At 48.3% G+C, this 16,858-nt stretch overlaps 1 protein-coding gene across 1 annotated transcript; it reads left to right on the plus strand.

Annotated features, from left to right (window-relative positions):
* The first annotated feature begins 657 nt into the window (after nt 1-657).
* On the plus strand, nt 658-6,035 carry LOC142006853 (rano class II histocompatibility antigen, A beta chain-like). Its single transcript, XM_074983354.1, has 5 exons — nt 658-754; nt 967-1,233; nt 3,080-3,361; nt 4,158-4,268; nt 5,520-6,035. The coding sequence occupies exons 1-5, from the start codon at nt 661-663 to the stop codon at nt 5,591-5,593; spliced, it is 828 nt and encodes a 275-aa protein (XP_074839455.1). The 5' UTR covers nt 658-660; the 3' UTR covers nt 5,594-6,035.
* Nucleotides 6,036-16,858: the final 10,823 nt, after the last annotated feature.

The raw sequence follows: 16,858 nt of genomic DNA on the forward strand, positions 1-16,858 counted from the left end.
CAGGACGGGCAGGACTGGTGCCAACAAATAGCATTTTCATCCCTGCCCAGTGTTCCCTGTAAGCTGAGCACTTAGGCATCTGCCCGGGAGTTATTCAGATGATGTCCAGCTCATTAGCAGAGCACCCACAGCTTGCAGGGAACACTGGGCAGGGGTATGCTTTATTGGTGGTGCACACCCACACATACGTTGGTGCACACAACAAAATTTATTCCATCAATGGATGGGAAACAATGGAGGGCATGCTGCCCTGCCTTCCTGCAGCCCAGTGTGCCCTGAGATAATTTCTTCTGAAAGGGCTGTTGTGGGCTCCATGGAGCAGGAGGGCCTGGAGAGAGACGGCCAGAGCAACAGTCAAGCAGCTTTGCTGCCTGTTCTTCTGTGACTGCACTCTGGGATACTGGCTGCTGGTGGAACTCTGAGTGTCTTATTCTAGGAAGTTGACTCTACCACCAAGGAGAGGCTGACTCCATTCCTACCTAGTGATTGATGATATGGCCCAGTCCTGTGGGTGGGTGAGGTCTTGGCTGGGAGCCACCCAATCCCCTGGTTATTATGCAACTTCCTGAATTTTTGTGGTCAGGATTTTGCAGAGAACTTTCACTCTAGAGAGCTGGAGTGAGACATTTTTGTTCTCAGCTTTCAACCTCTTGAACAGCAATGTTCCCTGGGGTTGCTGGGAACTGCTGGGCTGGAGCTCTAACCATGATAATAGTGCTGAGAATGCACAGAGCTCATTGCACAGACCCTCCAGGTAAGCAGATACCTCAGGGCCAGAGAAATAAGCCCTTTGGGTTCTTGGGTTGGGGAACATAAGAGCTTTCCCCCTGGCTAGCTCTGGGCTCAGAGATTCTCTTACAGGATCAACACAAGAGACTAGCAGCTGGAAGTGAGAGGGGAGGGTTCAAGGATGCAGAAAGACTGCAGTGGAAGTGGGTCCTGACCTGGTCCTCTCTCTCCGCTCAGGGGTTTTCCTGCTGCAGCACAAGTCTGAGTGTTACTACACCAATGGCACGCAGCGGGTGAGGTATGTTAAGAGGCTGATCTGGGGCCAGCAGGAAATCTGTTACTATGACAGTGACTTGGGCTTCTCGGTGGCCCGCACAGAGCTGGGCCGGCCATTTGCAGAGTATTGGAACCAGCTGGAGTTGCTGAGCTATCTGTGGGCTTCCGTGGAGAAGTTCTGCAGTTACAACTACAGGAGATTTAAGAACATCACTCTGGACAGGCGAGGTGAGCGGCAGAGGGCGGTGGAGGAGACCAAACTGGCAATGGGAGTTGTGGGCCAGCTGCCATCTGGGGCTATATTTGCCTTCATCTGCCCACTCCCTACTGAGCAGCCACTGAGCATCAGCAGGGCTGGGTTTGAACTTGTGGGGAGCAGAGGGTGAGTTAGAGAAGCCTTTTGTTATTAAACATTCTGTTCTCTCCAGTCCTGTCCTGTGACTCTTGAATGAGGCCCCAGATTTCATTTTTCAGAGAAATTCCCCCACAGCCTGATACAGAAGAAAATAATCTGGTTGAGCACCATAGACAGGCCAGGACCTCAGAGCTCCACATAAGGGCCTCCCCAGTCCTGCCAGCCCCCTCAGGTGCTGGACATCCCATGGGAATGGGACTAAGGCTGTGTCTACACTACGAGATAAATTTGAATTTAAGGCAGTTAGCTCAATTTTACCACATGACTGTCTTCACTGTAAATGCCAGTAGCTCGATTTAGGGAGCACTGGTCTCGAGATTACAAAATCGCAGTTACCTGATGGGTATAGGGTCAAGGCCAAATCCAGAAGTTCGATTAAAGGCAGGTATGGAAACACCATGTCTTAAAAATGAATTTATTAGCCTCCACAGGTGTCCCCTATCTATCCCACAAAGCTATGTGTGCTGCACCTGGCTCCTAGCTCCCCGCTACTAGCGGGAGCTGGGAAACTGACCAGGCTGCTGCACTTCTGTGGTGGGGGGCCAGGCACCCCACGACTGGGCGATTTGAACCCCATGGGGCCAGGCACCCTGCAGCCAGGCAGCTGGAGCCACGCCAGGGCCAGGCACCTCACTGCTGGGTGGATTGAGCCACACCTGGGGCCAGGCACCCCGTGGCTGGGTGGCTCGAGCCATGCTGGGGACCAGGCACCCTGTGGCCAGGTGGCTCCTGCTGCTGGGGACCAGATGCCCATGGGCAGGTGCCCACCCTGCAGGTGGCCTTAACTAGCTGTGACCAGGCACCCCCAGCCAGCAGGCTCCAGCAGCTCTTCCACCAGAGCCGGTGAGTGGTGGGGGTTTGGGGTTTTTGGGGGGAGGGTTGTTTTTGGGAGGTTGTTTTTTGGGGGGAAGCTGGGATGGACAGGGGCTGGGGGGCCCTATGGGGTGGGGAAGTGAACTCTAGCATTTATGGGGAAGAATGGAAAGCCCTATTAGTCCACTCCTCCCTACTAGCAGGAGCTGGGAAACTGACTAGGGCTGCTGCGCTGTCAGTTTCCCAGGTGTCCCAAGCTGCTGGACCTGGGAAACTGACAGCACTGCTGCACCTGGCCCCCAGCCCAGAATGCCGGGCTAAGGGAACTGTGGGATAGGTTCCCACAGTGCACTCCTGCAACAGTCCATGTCTGGTGATTTTGGTATGGAAGCAATATGTCGAATTTGTTGGGAGCCTATGGGAAGTGAAGATACTCAAAATCCAATTTAGAAAAACCGGCATTATAAAATCCATTTTAATAAAATTTGGATTTATCTCATAGTGTAGATGTAGCCTAAGAGCAGCTGGTGAAACCCTCCCCTACCAAAGCTCTCAGCAGTGGAGCAGTGAGATACATGGGGATCCCCTTCCTGGGAGCCAGTGTGCGGACAGGGTCAGTGTGGCTGGAAGTTAGTGTCCTGCTGACTACAATCATGGCTGTGCTTTGCATGGTCAAGGCTGCTCAGGGAGATGTAAACAGGTGGGTTTCAATGAGAAATCTGAGCTGCCCTCTTTAGGCTCCTTCCCCACCATATGCTACCAGGGAGCAATTTCTGATGGGACAGCGCTGGAGAAAGTGCAGCTTCTGCATCCAGGCCCCTTTACCAACATGTCTCTCACCCACAGTTCAACCAAGAGTGAAAATTTCCACCCTGAGAGAAGAGTCTTCCCAGCATCCCAGGTTGCTGGTTTGCTCCGCGTCGGGGTTTTATCCTTCTGAGATAGTGACCAACTGGTTCAAAAATGGGCAGGAGGAGACAGCTGGTGTTGTATCCCGGGAGCTGCGACACAATGGAGACTGGACCTTCCAGATCCAGGTGACGCTGGAAACGAAACCCAGTTGGGGAGATGTTTACATCTGCCAGGTGGAGCACATCAGCCTGCAAACGCCCATCACCATTCAGTGGGGTAAGAGATGGACATGAGGGCTGCCCCCTGACGATGCCTCAGGGGGACACCTAGCACTGATGATCTCATCAGGGGCTGGCCCCAAAGCAGACTGTGATGGGACATGTGCACCATACATTCTGTGAAAGGGTTAATATGGGCCTGAAAGACCAGTTAAGCCACCTACTTGCACTAGTTCAGGTAGGCCAGGCCTAACTTGGGATAAAGCCCACCTGGGTGCCCCTTCCCTCCCTAAAAAGCCAAGTGAGCCCATCTGGGAGAGGGTGAGAGGGACTTGATTTGGTTGGCCCCCCTCTGGGGAGCACTCTGCAAGAAGGCTGAGAAGTGCAGGTGATCTGGAAGCCTGACGAGGCAGGGACCCTGCCAGTCTGCGGCCTGCCTGAACCTCTGAGGAGGAGTGCTGGAACAAGGGGCACACTGGTGCGATGGCACCCCCACTTTGAAGTGCTTTCCAGCCTGTCCAGGGGCTTACAATGGCTACCGAGCTTCCTCATGGCTTCAGTTGTGTCCATGTTTATTAGATTTTGGTAAGAGGCCCTGACTTCCTGGAAGGCACTGGCATTCTTAAAGTGGTCTGGCTGGAGAGCCAGGTCACTCTTGCAGCTGGAAGAGGCCAAAGAAAGGTGTGTGGGTGGGGAATTGAGGCAACAGAGACTGCAGTGTACCAGCCATCCAGAAAGGGGCAGGGTGCCTCACATACCTACTTCCTCATATGCTGCAGTAAGACGCTAAAGCTATTGGAAGGAAAGGCAGACTCCAGGTTAAGTCCTAACTCTCCAGGCTCCTCTTTTGACAGTAGCACAGCCTGACTCTGCCAAGAGAAAGATGTTCGTTGGGATTGGAGGATTCATACTGGGCTTAAGCCTCATGCTTCTGGGTCTCCTTATCTACCAGAAGAGTAAGCGAGGTGAGTAGTGGGGGAGAGAAAGAAGTGAAAGTTGTCTCCAGTGAGATGGTCCAAAAGCCTTTAGGACTTCACTATAATTTAGATTGCTGGAAATCTTGAAATTCAAGCTACCAGTCTGGCCCTCCTTATGCCTTGAAAGACCTGTCCCCAACTTGGTGTAGCTCTGAAGCAGACCAGCTGACAGGGCTGCTGTGGTGGTACTTACCACAAATTCTCCACTTCTGCCCCCTCCCAAACTCTTGCAACTTCAGTTTGTGGCAAACACAGCTTGTAGACTCTGGAAATGGATGAATTAGTATCTATGTACAGAAGAGTTAAGTAAGCTCTCCTTGGAAATCAAAAGAAACCCAGTGCAACCAAGAAACCTATGAAGTCTTGACCCCAAAATTTGGATTGGTTGTTCCTTTTGCCAATTTCTCTCATCTCAATACATGTACAAAAATGTAAGTTTTTCCACTTAAAATGAACTAGGACAGGTTAAAATCCTGTTGCTGGCTCTCTCTCACACAAGCACTTGCAAGCTTTCTCCAGCCTAAGCCTGTCCAATGATTCCCTCTTTTCTAAAACAAAAAAGCTTTGCAAATTCTTCATTCTTAACACCCTGACACTGGAATGAGGAATGGGTCATGCTGTGAGCTGGTTGGCTGTTTTGGATTAAATATAATTGCACTGGTTGTCTTGAACACTATGTTTGGTTATATTTAATACAGAGTAAATGAAACTTTGGCTGTGGCCACACTAGCCCCTCCTTTTGGAGGGGCTATGGTAATATGGCACTTCAGTATATGCTAATGAGTCATGCCCATGAATATGCAGCACCTCATTAGCATAATGGCAGCCACACACGCTTTGAAACTGCTGGTTTCAAAATGCAGCCTCCTGTGTAGCCGGGGCGCCTCTGGAAATGACCCTCTGATTTCGCAAGTCCCTTATTCCCCTCTGGTTTTGGGAAAAAGGGGCTTTTGAAATCAGGGGTCCATTTCGAAAGGCCCCCTGGCTACACAGGCAGCTGCATTTCGAAACCAGCAGTTTCAAAGTGCGCACAGCTGCCATTATGCTAAGGAGCCACTGCATATTCATACAATGCCTCATTAGCATATCTCCAAGTTCCACATTACCATAGCCCCTCTGAAAGGAGAGGCTAGTGTGGCCACAAACTTTTTGTTGAAACACACACATACGTCCGTTGGGAACTTCCTGCTCTTCCACTTATCTCCTGGTTGGTAATTTTTCCCTTCTCTTGCCCCGCAGGGTACCTGTACTTGCACAGTGCAGCATCCGGGAGTGATGGGGGCAGCTCTACAAACTTGCTGCTCTGTGACTAAATCCTTCCAACTTCCACGAATGACCATCTCTAAATCTTTCCTTAATCTCTGCTTTCACACATAAGCCGTTACTGTCTCCCTTTCCCTCACCAGCAATCATCTTGCTCAGGTCAGTCCTGTGCTTCCTCTGGCTGTTGGACACCATCGCTTCCCCTCTTTCCCAGCAGGTTTCCCTCCTGCCAGCCGTTCAGTAGTCTGCCTTTATCTACTGTCCTACTCTGCAATAGAGGAACCAAAGTGTTTGCAGATCTGGGGTTGTCCCAGGGCCTGATGTCATGCAAGCTGGTGACTTGGGGAATCTCCAGGGGGAAGAAGAGGGCAGCATCCAGCTGTTTAAGGACAAGTGTCTGTCCAGCTCCTCCGAGTGCAGTGCGTACACAGATAGAAAAGAGGGGGATAAATAATAAAGCTTTAAGATAGTGGTTTCATTCAGAGATATGTATCTAAGGAAAAAGGGTTTAATAATTGTGAATAAAATAAAAGTACTAATTAATCCAGTGTTAATCTTTAATCTCAGGTATTTGATCCATTTCTGAAGCAGATCTGTGCTTCTGTATGTCATGACACCACACCTTTCGGCTAACGGAGATTGTACTGTACTCAGCTGATAAGCAGGACATGAAGACGGATGTAGAACAGCAAATGAAAGAGAAAAACCCTTCCCCAAGTACCTAACAATCCCTGAGATTATCAGCATGCAGAGGATGTTTACAATCTAATTCACCTTTCACTGTCACTGTCTTGCTGCTGCTTTTTCTCCTAGCAGTGGCCTCAGTCAGTGGAGACGCTGAAATGAGACTGCTTAGTCTCAGTTCCTGTCTCTAATGAGGTTCACTGTGTGATTCTCATGCACTAATTTGCTGCTATTGTACTTATTGTAGGGGTTTATCCTGACACCTATCATAGACGTCACAGAATTTAAGGGCAGACTGGCCCACTGGCTCTTCCAGTATGATTTCCTGTGTGTAACAGGAAATTTTATATACATATCCCTGTATTGAGCCCAAATATACTAATAAGACCAAAGCTTTTTATTTGTCAGGTGAAAAAACTATTGTATGCCACTGGGGATAAAAACAGGAGAGACCAAGGTGTCATTGGTGTCAAGGCCTCTGTACTCTCAGGGAACTGATTAGGTGAGAGATGCCCAGATGGTCCCAACAGGTGAGCTGTGCCCCATGCTGCAGGGAAAAAAACAAAACAAAAACAAAAATATCCCCTCATTATACACACCCCAGGATTCCTGCCATTCTGGTTTGAGTTATGGAGAATTAATTGCTGGCCCCAGTTCTAGTGACCATAGTAGTAGCTGAGCACACTTGGGTTTCAGCACCATGGGGGTATGGGGTGGACAATTTTTAAATACATCTGTATATCAGACACTATTGTAAATTAACTTTTAAAAGATTTATTCACATAAACCAAAACCTGGATTGCAGGCCTGAATGACTTGGCAGTGCCCCAGAAAGGAACCAGCATGAGATAAAGTCCAATAATACTATGAAAAGTAGCATTTGAAGGACCAATCTAATGTAGAGTGGAATGGACAAGTGACAGTCATGGCAGGAGCCCTGATCATATGTAGGATTTAAATCATTCCACAGCACTTAGAGACTGGTCCTGTGAAACCTGGTGGGTGGGTTACCTAGCACGAGCAGATCCACTGAACTCCGGTTAATGGGACTACAGATTGAACCTCTCCAGTCCAGCACCTTTGGGACCTGAATGGTGCCAGATTAGAGAATTTGCCAGATCATGGAAGGTCATTAGTGTTTAGCAGCATTACCAACACTTCCACTGCTATCTGGGTTCTTAGAAGATATTTAGGGGTAAATTACAGCGAAATAATGGCACAGAATACTGAAGCCAGAACTGGTGACTGTAAACAAACTTTATGGGACCATGGGTAATTTGGCCAAACCTGTGGTAAGAGGTCATCCAGCTAACTAAAATCATGCCGGATTATAGATGTTGCTGGATAAGAGAGTGCTAGACTAGAGAGGTTCAACCTGTATATCGTCATCTAACTAAAACCATGCTGGATTACAGATATTGTCGGAGGAGAGAGTTCCCTACTAGAGAGGCTTAACCTGTGCTTGTTGCAAGATTGGGTTCTGAGATCTGCCACCGTAATAAGCAGTCTTTAAAGACTAATGGACATAAATCAACCAATCTTTGCACAGTTCATTAAACTACCCAGAGAAAAAAGCTGCAGAGAGAGATGGTGTGATCAACTTAAATGGTAGTAGTATTCAAGGGACAACTGAGCATCCATTAATCTGAGAAATCTAGGAATAATTAATCCATCTTGCCATGATGCATGGAGAGGGAGCAGATGACCCATCAAAGGCCTCTTTCAAAGTGAACAAGTGTGGATGAATCTATGAGATGGCCAGTCCCCCAGGGTCTCTTTGTACAGCTCCGTACAGCCAGTGCAGGAAATTGGTAACTCTACACAGCAAGCCTGTTTCAAATTAACAGATAATTAGCTACAAATTGCTGTAATGATTGTCTTGGATTCCAGAGAACAGAGCCCTGACAACAAGATGAGCATAGTTTCCTTATGAGTGAAATATTTTCCTTGTCTTATCATGAGTGCCCTGCTGCTTTGCTCAGCTTTACTTCTGAGACTAATAAAACTGCTCATGCTGCCTGGTTAGGAAAGTATTGTTTAAAAGGCATTCACGTTTGTTTCTCACCCTTTTAATTTCTCTTATCCGCTGCTTTAATTCTGGATTTTTTGGGGGTGCAATAAAAATAAAAACTGTACATTAAATACTACACTGCTGAGCATAAGCTAAGTACATAGCCCATATAAATAAATGGGCAAAATGAACCACCAGTGACTGATTGTTCAAGAGGAAATAAAATCTATTGCTTGAAAAGAGGGACCAAAATCTTCTTTCCCACCATTGCTAAAGTGGAAAAATTGAAAAGGTGGATTTATTCTGTTGGATTGCACCAGCCCGTGTGAGCTCCACTTATGGACGAGGACACTAATGTGTTAGGTGCTGTACAAACACAGAAAATGAGATGATCTGTTCAGTGATTGCCATCACTGTGTGTGTGTGGTGGGGGCTGGGGGGTCATTGACCACTTCTGCCACCAGAGGTGACTAATGCAGAGATTCCAGGGGGGCCACCAGCCATACCCCTTGCTCCGCTGACTCCAGCTACTCCGCCACTACATGCCTCTTCCTGCGGAAGCACTCTGCTTCCGGGGAGCCTAGGGGCAGTCCCACCTCTACCGTGGAGGACTGCCCCCCACTGTTCCCGGACGCTATGTGGCACTGACAGTGAGTGTGTCGGAGGGCCAGGCCTGCTGCCAGTGGGGATCGGGGACAGTTCAAAGATGCCTGGAGCTTCAGCCGCTGCCACTGCTGCTACTTGGGCAGTGGGGGCCAGAACAGTGGGCCCATTTGAAACACCATGGAGTGCTGTGCTGCCACTCTGAGGGAGCATGGGGGGGTGGCCAGGGCCAGGGATGACTGTCCTAATCCCCCCACCCCACTTCTGTGGTGGAGAGCTGGAACCACCTCTCACCTTGCCCCTGTGCCCACGGTGACTCTCAGTGCCCCTGGCTGGGGGCGCACCTTTGACCCCTGTGCACCCCCCATGTATTGCCTCTGTCTGCTACAGTCTGAGCATTGGTGAAATGTAGGGCTAGTTGGACACCTCAGTTTATTTCCTATCACAGACAGGGGTCTGGTAAAATGGTGGCCTCCAAGGGCCAGAAGTGTGGGATGTGGCTAAGGAAGTGGTCTCCAACCCATTTACACCCAAAATTACTTTTTGCCCCATCCCCCAAGGCCCTGCCCCTTCCTCGCTTGCTCCATCTTCCCCGTCTCCATTGTTTGATTTCCCTCACCTCACTTTCACTGGGCTGGGGTAGGGGTTGGGGTTCAGGAGAGGGTTCAGGCCCTGGGCAGGAGCTGATAGGTTTAGGTACTGAAAGGGGCGATGGGTGCAAGCTCTGAGAGGGCATTTGGGGGCTTTGAGCTAGACAGAAGTTTGGGGACAGAAGCGGGTACAGGATGCTGACTCTCAGATTGGGAGTCAGTGCTGGGGCTGGGGTAGGGGAAAGTGGACATCGTGGTCTGGGCTGAGTTAGAGGGTTGGATGCAGGAGGAGGTTTGCAGTACAGGGGTACAGGGTACTGACTCACAGCTGGGGTTCAAAGTACGGGACAAGGGATGGGGTACAGAAGAGGACATGGGGTGCTAGCTCTGGGAGGGGGCTGGGGCCAGGAAAGTACAGCTAAGTCAGGCTTCCTGCTTGCCCCACCCCCACTCCCTCCCAGAATAGTAACTGAGAGAAAGCCATGCTAGTCTATATACTATGAAAACAAAAAAGCAATCCAGTACCACTTTAAAGACTAACAAAATAATTTATAAGGTGAGCTTTCGTGGGACAGACCCACTTCTTCCAATCATAGCCACACCAAAACAGACTCAATATTTAAGGCACAGAGAATCAAAAATAGTAATCAAGGTTGACAAATCAGAAAAATATTATCAAGGTGAGCAAATCAGAGAGTAGAGGGCAGAAGGGGGGTGAGGGGGGAGTCAAGAATTAGATTAAGCCAAGTATGCAAAAGAGCCCCTATAATAATCTAAAAAAAATCCCATCCCAGTTCAAACCACGTGTTATAGTGTCGAATTTGAATATAAAAGAGAGTTCAGCAGCCTCTCTTTCCAATCTGTTGTGAAAATTCCTCTTCAGTAAGATACAAACCATCTGGTCATTAACAGAATGGCCCACTCCATTAAAATGCTGGCTGACCAGGTTGTGGATCAGGAGTGTTTTTATGTCTGTTTTGTGCCCATTAATTCTTTGTCTAAGAGAGTTTGAAGTCTGTCCAATATACAAAGCATTTGGGCATTGTTGACACATGATGGCATATATGATGTTAGTTCAGGAACATGAGAATGTGCCCATGATTCTGTGAATAACCTGATTAGGTCCAGTGATGGTGTCTCCAGAATAGATATGTGGACAAAGTTGGCAACGGCCTTTGTTGCAAGGAAAAGTTACAGGACTGGTGTTCCTGTGGTATAGACTGTGATTGTTGGTGAGAATCCTCATAAGGTTGGGAGGTTGTCTGTAGGAGAGAACAGGCTTGTCACCTAGGGCCTTCTGGAGTGTGGTGTCCTGATTAAGGATAGGTTGTAGGTCTTTAATAATGTGTTGCAGTGGTTTGAGCTGGGGGCTGTAGGTAATGACTGTTCTTGGCTTTTTTGGGCCTATCTTGGAGTAGCTGGTCTCTGGGTAGTCGTCTGGACCTGTTGATTTGTTTTTTTATTTCTCCTGGGCTACGTCTACACTAGCCCCAAACTTCGAAATGGCTACGCAAATGGCCATTTCGAAGTTTACTAATGAACCGCTGAAATGCATATTCAGTGCTTCATTAGCATGCGGGCGGCCGTGGCACTTCGAAATTGACGCGCCTCGCCACCGCGTGGCTCGTTCCGACGGGGCTCCTTTTCGAAAAGACCCCGCCTACTTCTAAGTCCCCTTATTCCCATGAGCTGATGGGAATAAGGGGACTTCGAAGTAGGCAGGGTCCTTTTGAAAAGGAGCCCCGTTGGGACGAGCCGCGCAGCGGCGAGGCGCATCAATTTCGAAGTGCCGCGGCCGCCCGCATGCTAATGAAGCGCTGAATATGCATTTCAGCGCTTCATTACTAAACTTCGAAATGGCCATTTGCATGGCCATTTTGAATTTTGGGGCTAGTGTAGACACGGCCCTGGTGGGTAATTAAGGTTTATGAATATTTGGTAAAGATCTTGTTGTTTTCTGTCTCTGTCACTTGGATCAGAGCAAATGTGATTGTACCTAAGTGCTTGACTGTAAACAATGGATCTAATTATGTGTGCAGGATGGAAGCTAGAAGTGTGTAGGTAAGTATAGCGATCAGTAGGTTTCCGATAGAGTGTGTTACCAATCAGGCCATCCTTGATTTGTAATGTAGTGTCCAGGAAGTGTATCTCTCGCGTGGAGTAGTCAAGGCATAAGTTGATGGTGGGGTGCAGATTGTAAAAGTCTCTGTGGAATTCTTCTAGGGTCTCTATACCATGGGTCCAAATCAAAAAGATGTCATCAATGTATCTTAAGTAGAGGAGGGGTAATAGGGGATGAGAGCTGAGGAATCGTTCCAGGTCAGCCGTAAATATATTAGCATATTGTGGGGCCCTACAGACAACCTCCCAACCTTATGAGGATTCTCACCAACAATCACAGTCTATACCGCAGGAACACCAGTCCTGGGACTTTTCCTTGCAACAAAGCCCGTTGCCAACTTTGCCCACATACCTTTTCTGGAGATACCGTCACTGGACCTAACCAGGCTAGTCACAAAATCATGGGCACATTCTCATGTTCCGGAATTAACATCGTATATGCCATTGTGTGCCAACAATGCCCAGATGCTTTGTATATTGGACAGACTTCAAAGTCTCTTAGACAAAGAATTAATGGGCACAAAACAGACATAAAAACACTCCTAATCCACAAACGGTCAGCCAGCTTTTTAATGGAGTGGGCCATTCTGTTAATGACCTGAAGGTCTGCGTCTTACTGAAGAGGAATTTTCACAATAGATTGGAAAGAGAGGCTGCTGAACTCTCTTTTATGTTCAAATTTGACACTTTAACACATGGTTTGAACCGGGATGCGAATTTTTTAGGTCATTATAGGGCTCTTTCGCTAACTTGGTTTAATCTAATTCTTGACTCCCCTCTCGCCCCCCTTCTGCCCCTCTACTCTCTGATTTGCTCACCTTGATAATATTTTTCTGATTTGTCCACCTTGATTACTGTTTTTGGTTCTCTGTGCCTTAAATATTGAGTCTGTTCTGGTATGGCTATGGTCTGAAGAAGAGGGTCTGTCCCACGAAAGCTCATCACCTAATAAATTATTTTGTTGGTCTTTAAAGTGATACTGGACTGCTTTTTTGTTATGAAAAAGTGGGACATTGGTGAGAGAACCTTGCCCAAGACCAGGGGTCAGCAACCAAAATAGCAAGAAGAGCTATTTTTTTCCAAATTCAGTTATAAAATCAATACTTCAAGAATCTCAATACATGTGAATACAAGACAGTCCTTAATAAATATCAAACCATACTTTTTGTCATCCCTGGTACAGTGATTTGTACCAGTTAGAAAGTTGTTACCCCCACCTCCAGGCGTTACCTACCTCAGCCCCCAAATCCAGCCCCCTATCCCCAAGTTTGCCCTCCATCCCGCAAACCATCCCCAGGCTTAACCCCTCTGAGCCCCAAACTTGCCCCCAGTCTCTAGGCTTTACATGCTGAGCCCTCAAATCTGCCCCACTCCCTGTCCCCAGGATTAACCTCCCTCAGCAAACAAGCTCATCCAGCTACGAGTACTGCTGCTGCTCCTCCATGGCTGTGGCCTCCCCACCACTGCTCCTTCCCACTGCCTCCTTCTCATCAGGGCTGTGTGACCACCCCTCTCCTTTACACTTCCCCCACTTGCAGCATGGGTGACTCCCTGCCCTGCCGTGCTGAAATAATGGAACTAAACTGAATTGGTTTAACAGCCGACAGGGTGGCGGAAGGGTTCTGGCCATTAAACCAATTCAGTTTAGTTCCATTACTTCAGCTGCGGCAGGGCAGGGAGCCATAAGAGGAGACAACAGCAGCAGTGTCTGGAGTCTCAATTGACTCCTTAAAGAGCTGCAGGTTGCCAGCCCCTGCCCAAGACTGTCCCCAGTGGAGAACAGTAATCCATGAGGGATTTGAGAGGTCCCACTGCAGTGCAGACGAGGAGAGGTGGAGAAGAAAAGAGTGTCAAAAACTGACCGGCATTCCTCCAACAGCTGTCAACACCTGCCCCTTCTGTGATAAGGTCTGTGGCTATAGAATCAGGCTGATCAGCCATCAATGGACTCACATAAAGGAGGGTGACATGAAGATGTCCTACTTGTTGAGTGATTGCCAAGAGAGAGAAGAGAGAGTATTCCTTTGTGTGGGGAGTCAATGTCAAAACAGCTGTAGATTTCACAACTGACCAGGAGTCTACTTCTTCAAGTGTCAGCTGACCATTCACCTGTGCTCTCAGGTGAGGTAGCCAGTTAAGAACCATTATCTCTTGCTTTGTAGGGCAAAAGATAGTGATGGATGAGCGAAGTGCCTTGCCATTGATCACAACACAGTGAGCTGGTGTTATCACCGGAATTCAGTCTCCCCTCATGCCTCACTTAGTACAGATCACATGATTCCTGTCTCTCCCCACTACTCAACCCTTCCTTCCTGTATTTGCTAAACAAGCTCTTCACAAAACTTCACTAATCACTCTGCCCCCGCACCCCCCCACGAAAGCCCCTCACCCCATCAACAAGAACAGCCACCTGCCTACCCTTGTGATGTCCCAGGCCTGGGAATTCTCAGACAGTCACCACACCTTGGGCTCCACCCAATGGTAGCTGAAATGTGAGGGTGTGGGTTGAGAAATCAGTTGGACTATCACCTCAGCCCAGGCACCACCCATGGAATTCCTGACTGGGGGGACTACTCAGCTCCACCAATTGGTCCAACCATGTTATTTGTAATTCTTTGAGGTTTGAACATTGGCCTGCTAAACCCAGGGTTGTGAATTCAGTCCTTGAGGCAGGCTATTTAGGGGTCTGGGGCAAATAGATTTAAAAAAAAATTGTCAGGGATGGTGCTTGGTCCTGCCAAGAGGGCAGGGGACTGGACTCAATGACCTCCTGAGGTCCCTTCCAATTTCATGAGGGGTATGTGTGTGTATTTTTTTTGCCAGGTGAAATCAGCAGCAACCAGGGCCCAGGTCTCTATCTAGGAGTTCCTTTGCATCAATACAACACAGAAGCAGCTCAGTCCCCTTCTCAGGAGCCTAGAAAAATTACACACACCCCTGGGTACCTCTAAGGGACAATACTTCCCTATTTGCAAGCATAGAGTCCCAGTGTAGAAAATAAACTTTTAATAAAAGGTAGCAAGTAACTGAGGATTAATTTGGGAAGACGCTGCAAAAGGGGTTTATAAACAAGACCTCAAGTGGGTTGCGCAGGTTCTTAAGTCCAGCAACCAAATATTCCTTTCACGTGCCTGACTCTTCTCTGCACCCCACTCACAATTGCTGTCCTAGGTCAGTGCAGAGCCAGAGTTCAGAGTGCATTTGAATTCACCTCTCCTTGGGTGGATAAAGGGGCACCTTACTCACTCTGCTGCTCATTCACCTGCCATCCCTTTCTGCTAGCCACCCTGCTGGATGCTCATGACCACTCCTGTCGACTGCCAGCTTGATGCTCTTGCTACAGCTTTTTACCAGCAGCTGCTCCGACCATTTGTCATGCTTCTCTGTTGCCAGCCTACTGGTTGCCTGCTCACTATTCTTGTCAGGCCTCTCCACCAGCTGGCCTGCAGGCTGCTCATCAAGCCTCTCCACCTCACCAGATACTGATTCATGAGCCCTCAGTAACCTTCTTCTGCCATCTGCCTCACTGCTGTGACCTCTGCACATCAAGCTCTTAATAATACTGGGCTCTTTGCAGCCTGGGCAGGAAGAGTCAAGTGATTTCAGCCATCAGTGATTTTTAGTTCTTAGATGTCAGAGCAGAAACACAGTCCTACCACACCTGATTGAGCATGGAACATAACAAAGAGGCTTCTAATAAAACCTAGTCAGCTCTTTCTTTGAACAGAGGGAGGAAGCAGTTAAACCAGTCCAAGGAGGACCCTTGGGAAGGGCTTGCAGCTGCCTAAATAGGACCTATCCCTGACCTTCATATTTTCACAGGGCTCTGGCATTTGAGCCCCTAGTTTAATGAGGATCTTTCAGCTCATTTGGAACAGGTTACACACAGTCCTGTTTCCCTGTTTTCCTACAATAAATACAACATTGGTAGCTATAGTTCACTACCACCACATTTAATTTCTTAGGTGATTCGTAACCCAACACCAACCAAAGTTGATCACTCTGACACTGATCTATCTATTATAAAGAATGTGACAGCAGGAGCTCAATACTGCTGAAGGAATTGGGGAAATGTGTCCTTCAGAGATCATTTGCATGAAAATACAAAGGTGTGCACATGTGATGCCTTGTAAATAAAGCCTCCTGGGAGCAGGCAAAGCAAGGAGGTTTTGTCTATTGTAAACAAAGTCACAATTTATCCTATCACCCAATGTAAGAATCGTGGAGTCTCAACAATGCTTGAAGTTTTGTGGAGGTACAGGGCAGTCATCACTACTGTGTAAGATATGGATTGCACAGGGTTCCCCTCCCTCGAAGCATTGAAAAGAAAAAAGGAGGGAGACATAGTGGCTGAACCAGTTGGCTGGAAGCCTTTTGGCTATATAGCTGTAAGACTGGTTTGATTATTTCTCCTCCCTCTGTTCATGTAGATCTAAAGATGCATCTATAGTTATTCTGTGAGACTCTGCCTTGGTGGATACTGAGATGCTGTGGCTCGGCTCAGAGCTGAATGCTACTAGGAGCTAAAATCCCTGAGAGCTGGAATCACAGGGTTTTGCCTCCAGCAAAAGCCACAAGCCAGCAGGGGGCAACGGGCGGACAGCCGGTAGGAGGAGCAGTGAACGGATGGCAGGCGCGACTGGCTGTCAGCCGGTAGGAGGAGCAGCAGCTGGCCAACAAGAGAGGCCAGTGGGGCAGCTGTTGAACCAGTGCAGAGGTGGCATTGCCTCAGGTTCAAGGAAAGAATGCATCAGGGTGACGTGCCAGGGCCTGTACGGAGTGGACTGAGTTATAAGTGGGGCATTTGAAAAGAGGGGTATGAAGAAAGTTTGGGTGTGTGGTTTGGTTGTTTATGGTATTGGACTGGTGAGCCTGAGAGGCACAGGACACTACTCAATCCATTTGATCTGGGATAGTTACTTGACGACTGGTTATGAATTCTGGGTGTGATATTGTCCCAAGCATATGCCATATGACTTTTCTGCATCTTTCATTAAAAGTTTGTTTTCTACACTCAGACCCTGTGCTCATGAGGCGGGAAGCATTGCCTCTCCGAGGTGCCCAGGGGTGTGTGAAGTTCCCAGGCTGCTGGGTGGGGGCTTGAGCCAGTTCTATGTGAGATGGATGAAGAGGAACCCCGAGCATTTGAACCCGGCCCTGGTTGCTGCCTACCCCTCCCGGCAGAAGGGTTACACTATATTAGAGTCTGTCTTTTGCTGCTATGTTTGTTCAAAAATTACTCTTAAACTGCAAGATCTGTGGACACAAAATTTGGTTTGTGGCTTCTTCTTCCTCTAAGTTCAACC

Source organism: Carettochelys insculpta, chromosome 1 (genome assembly GCF_033958435.1).
Source record: "Carettochelys insculpta isolate YL-2023 chromosome 1, ASM3395843v1, whole genome shotgun sequence".
Lineage (NCBI taxonomy): Eukaryota > Metazoa > Chordata > Testudines > Carettochelyidae > Carettochelys > Carettochelys insculpta.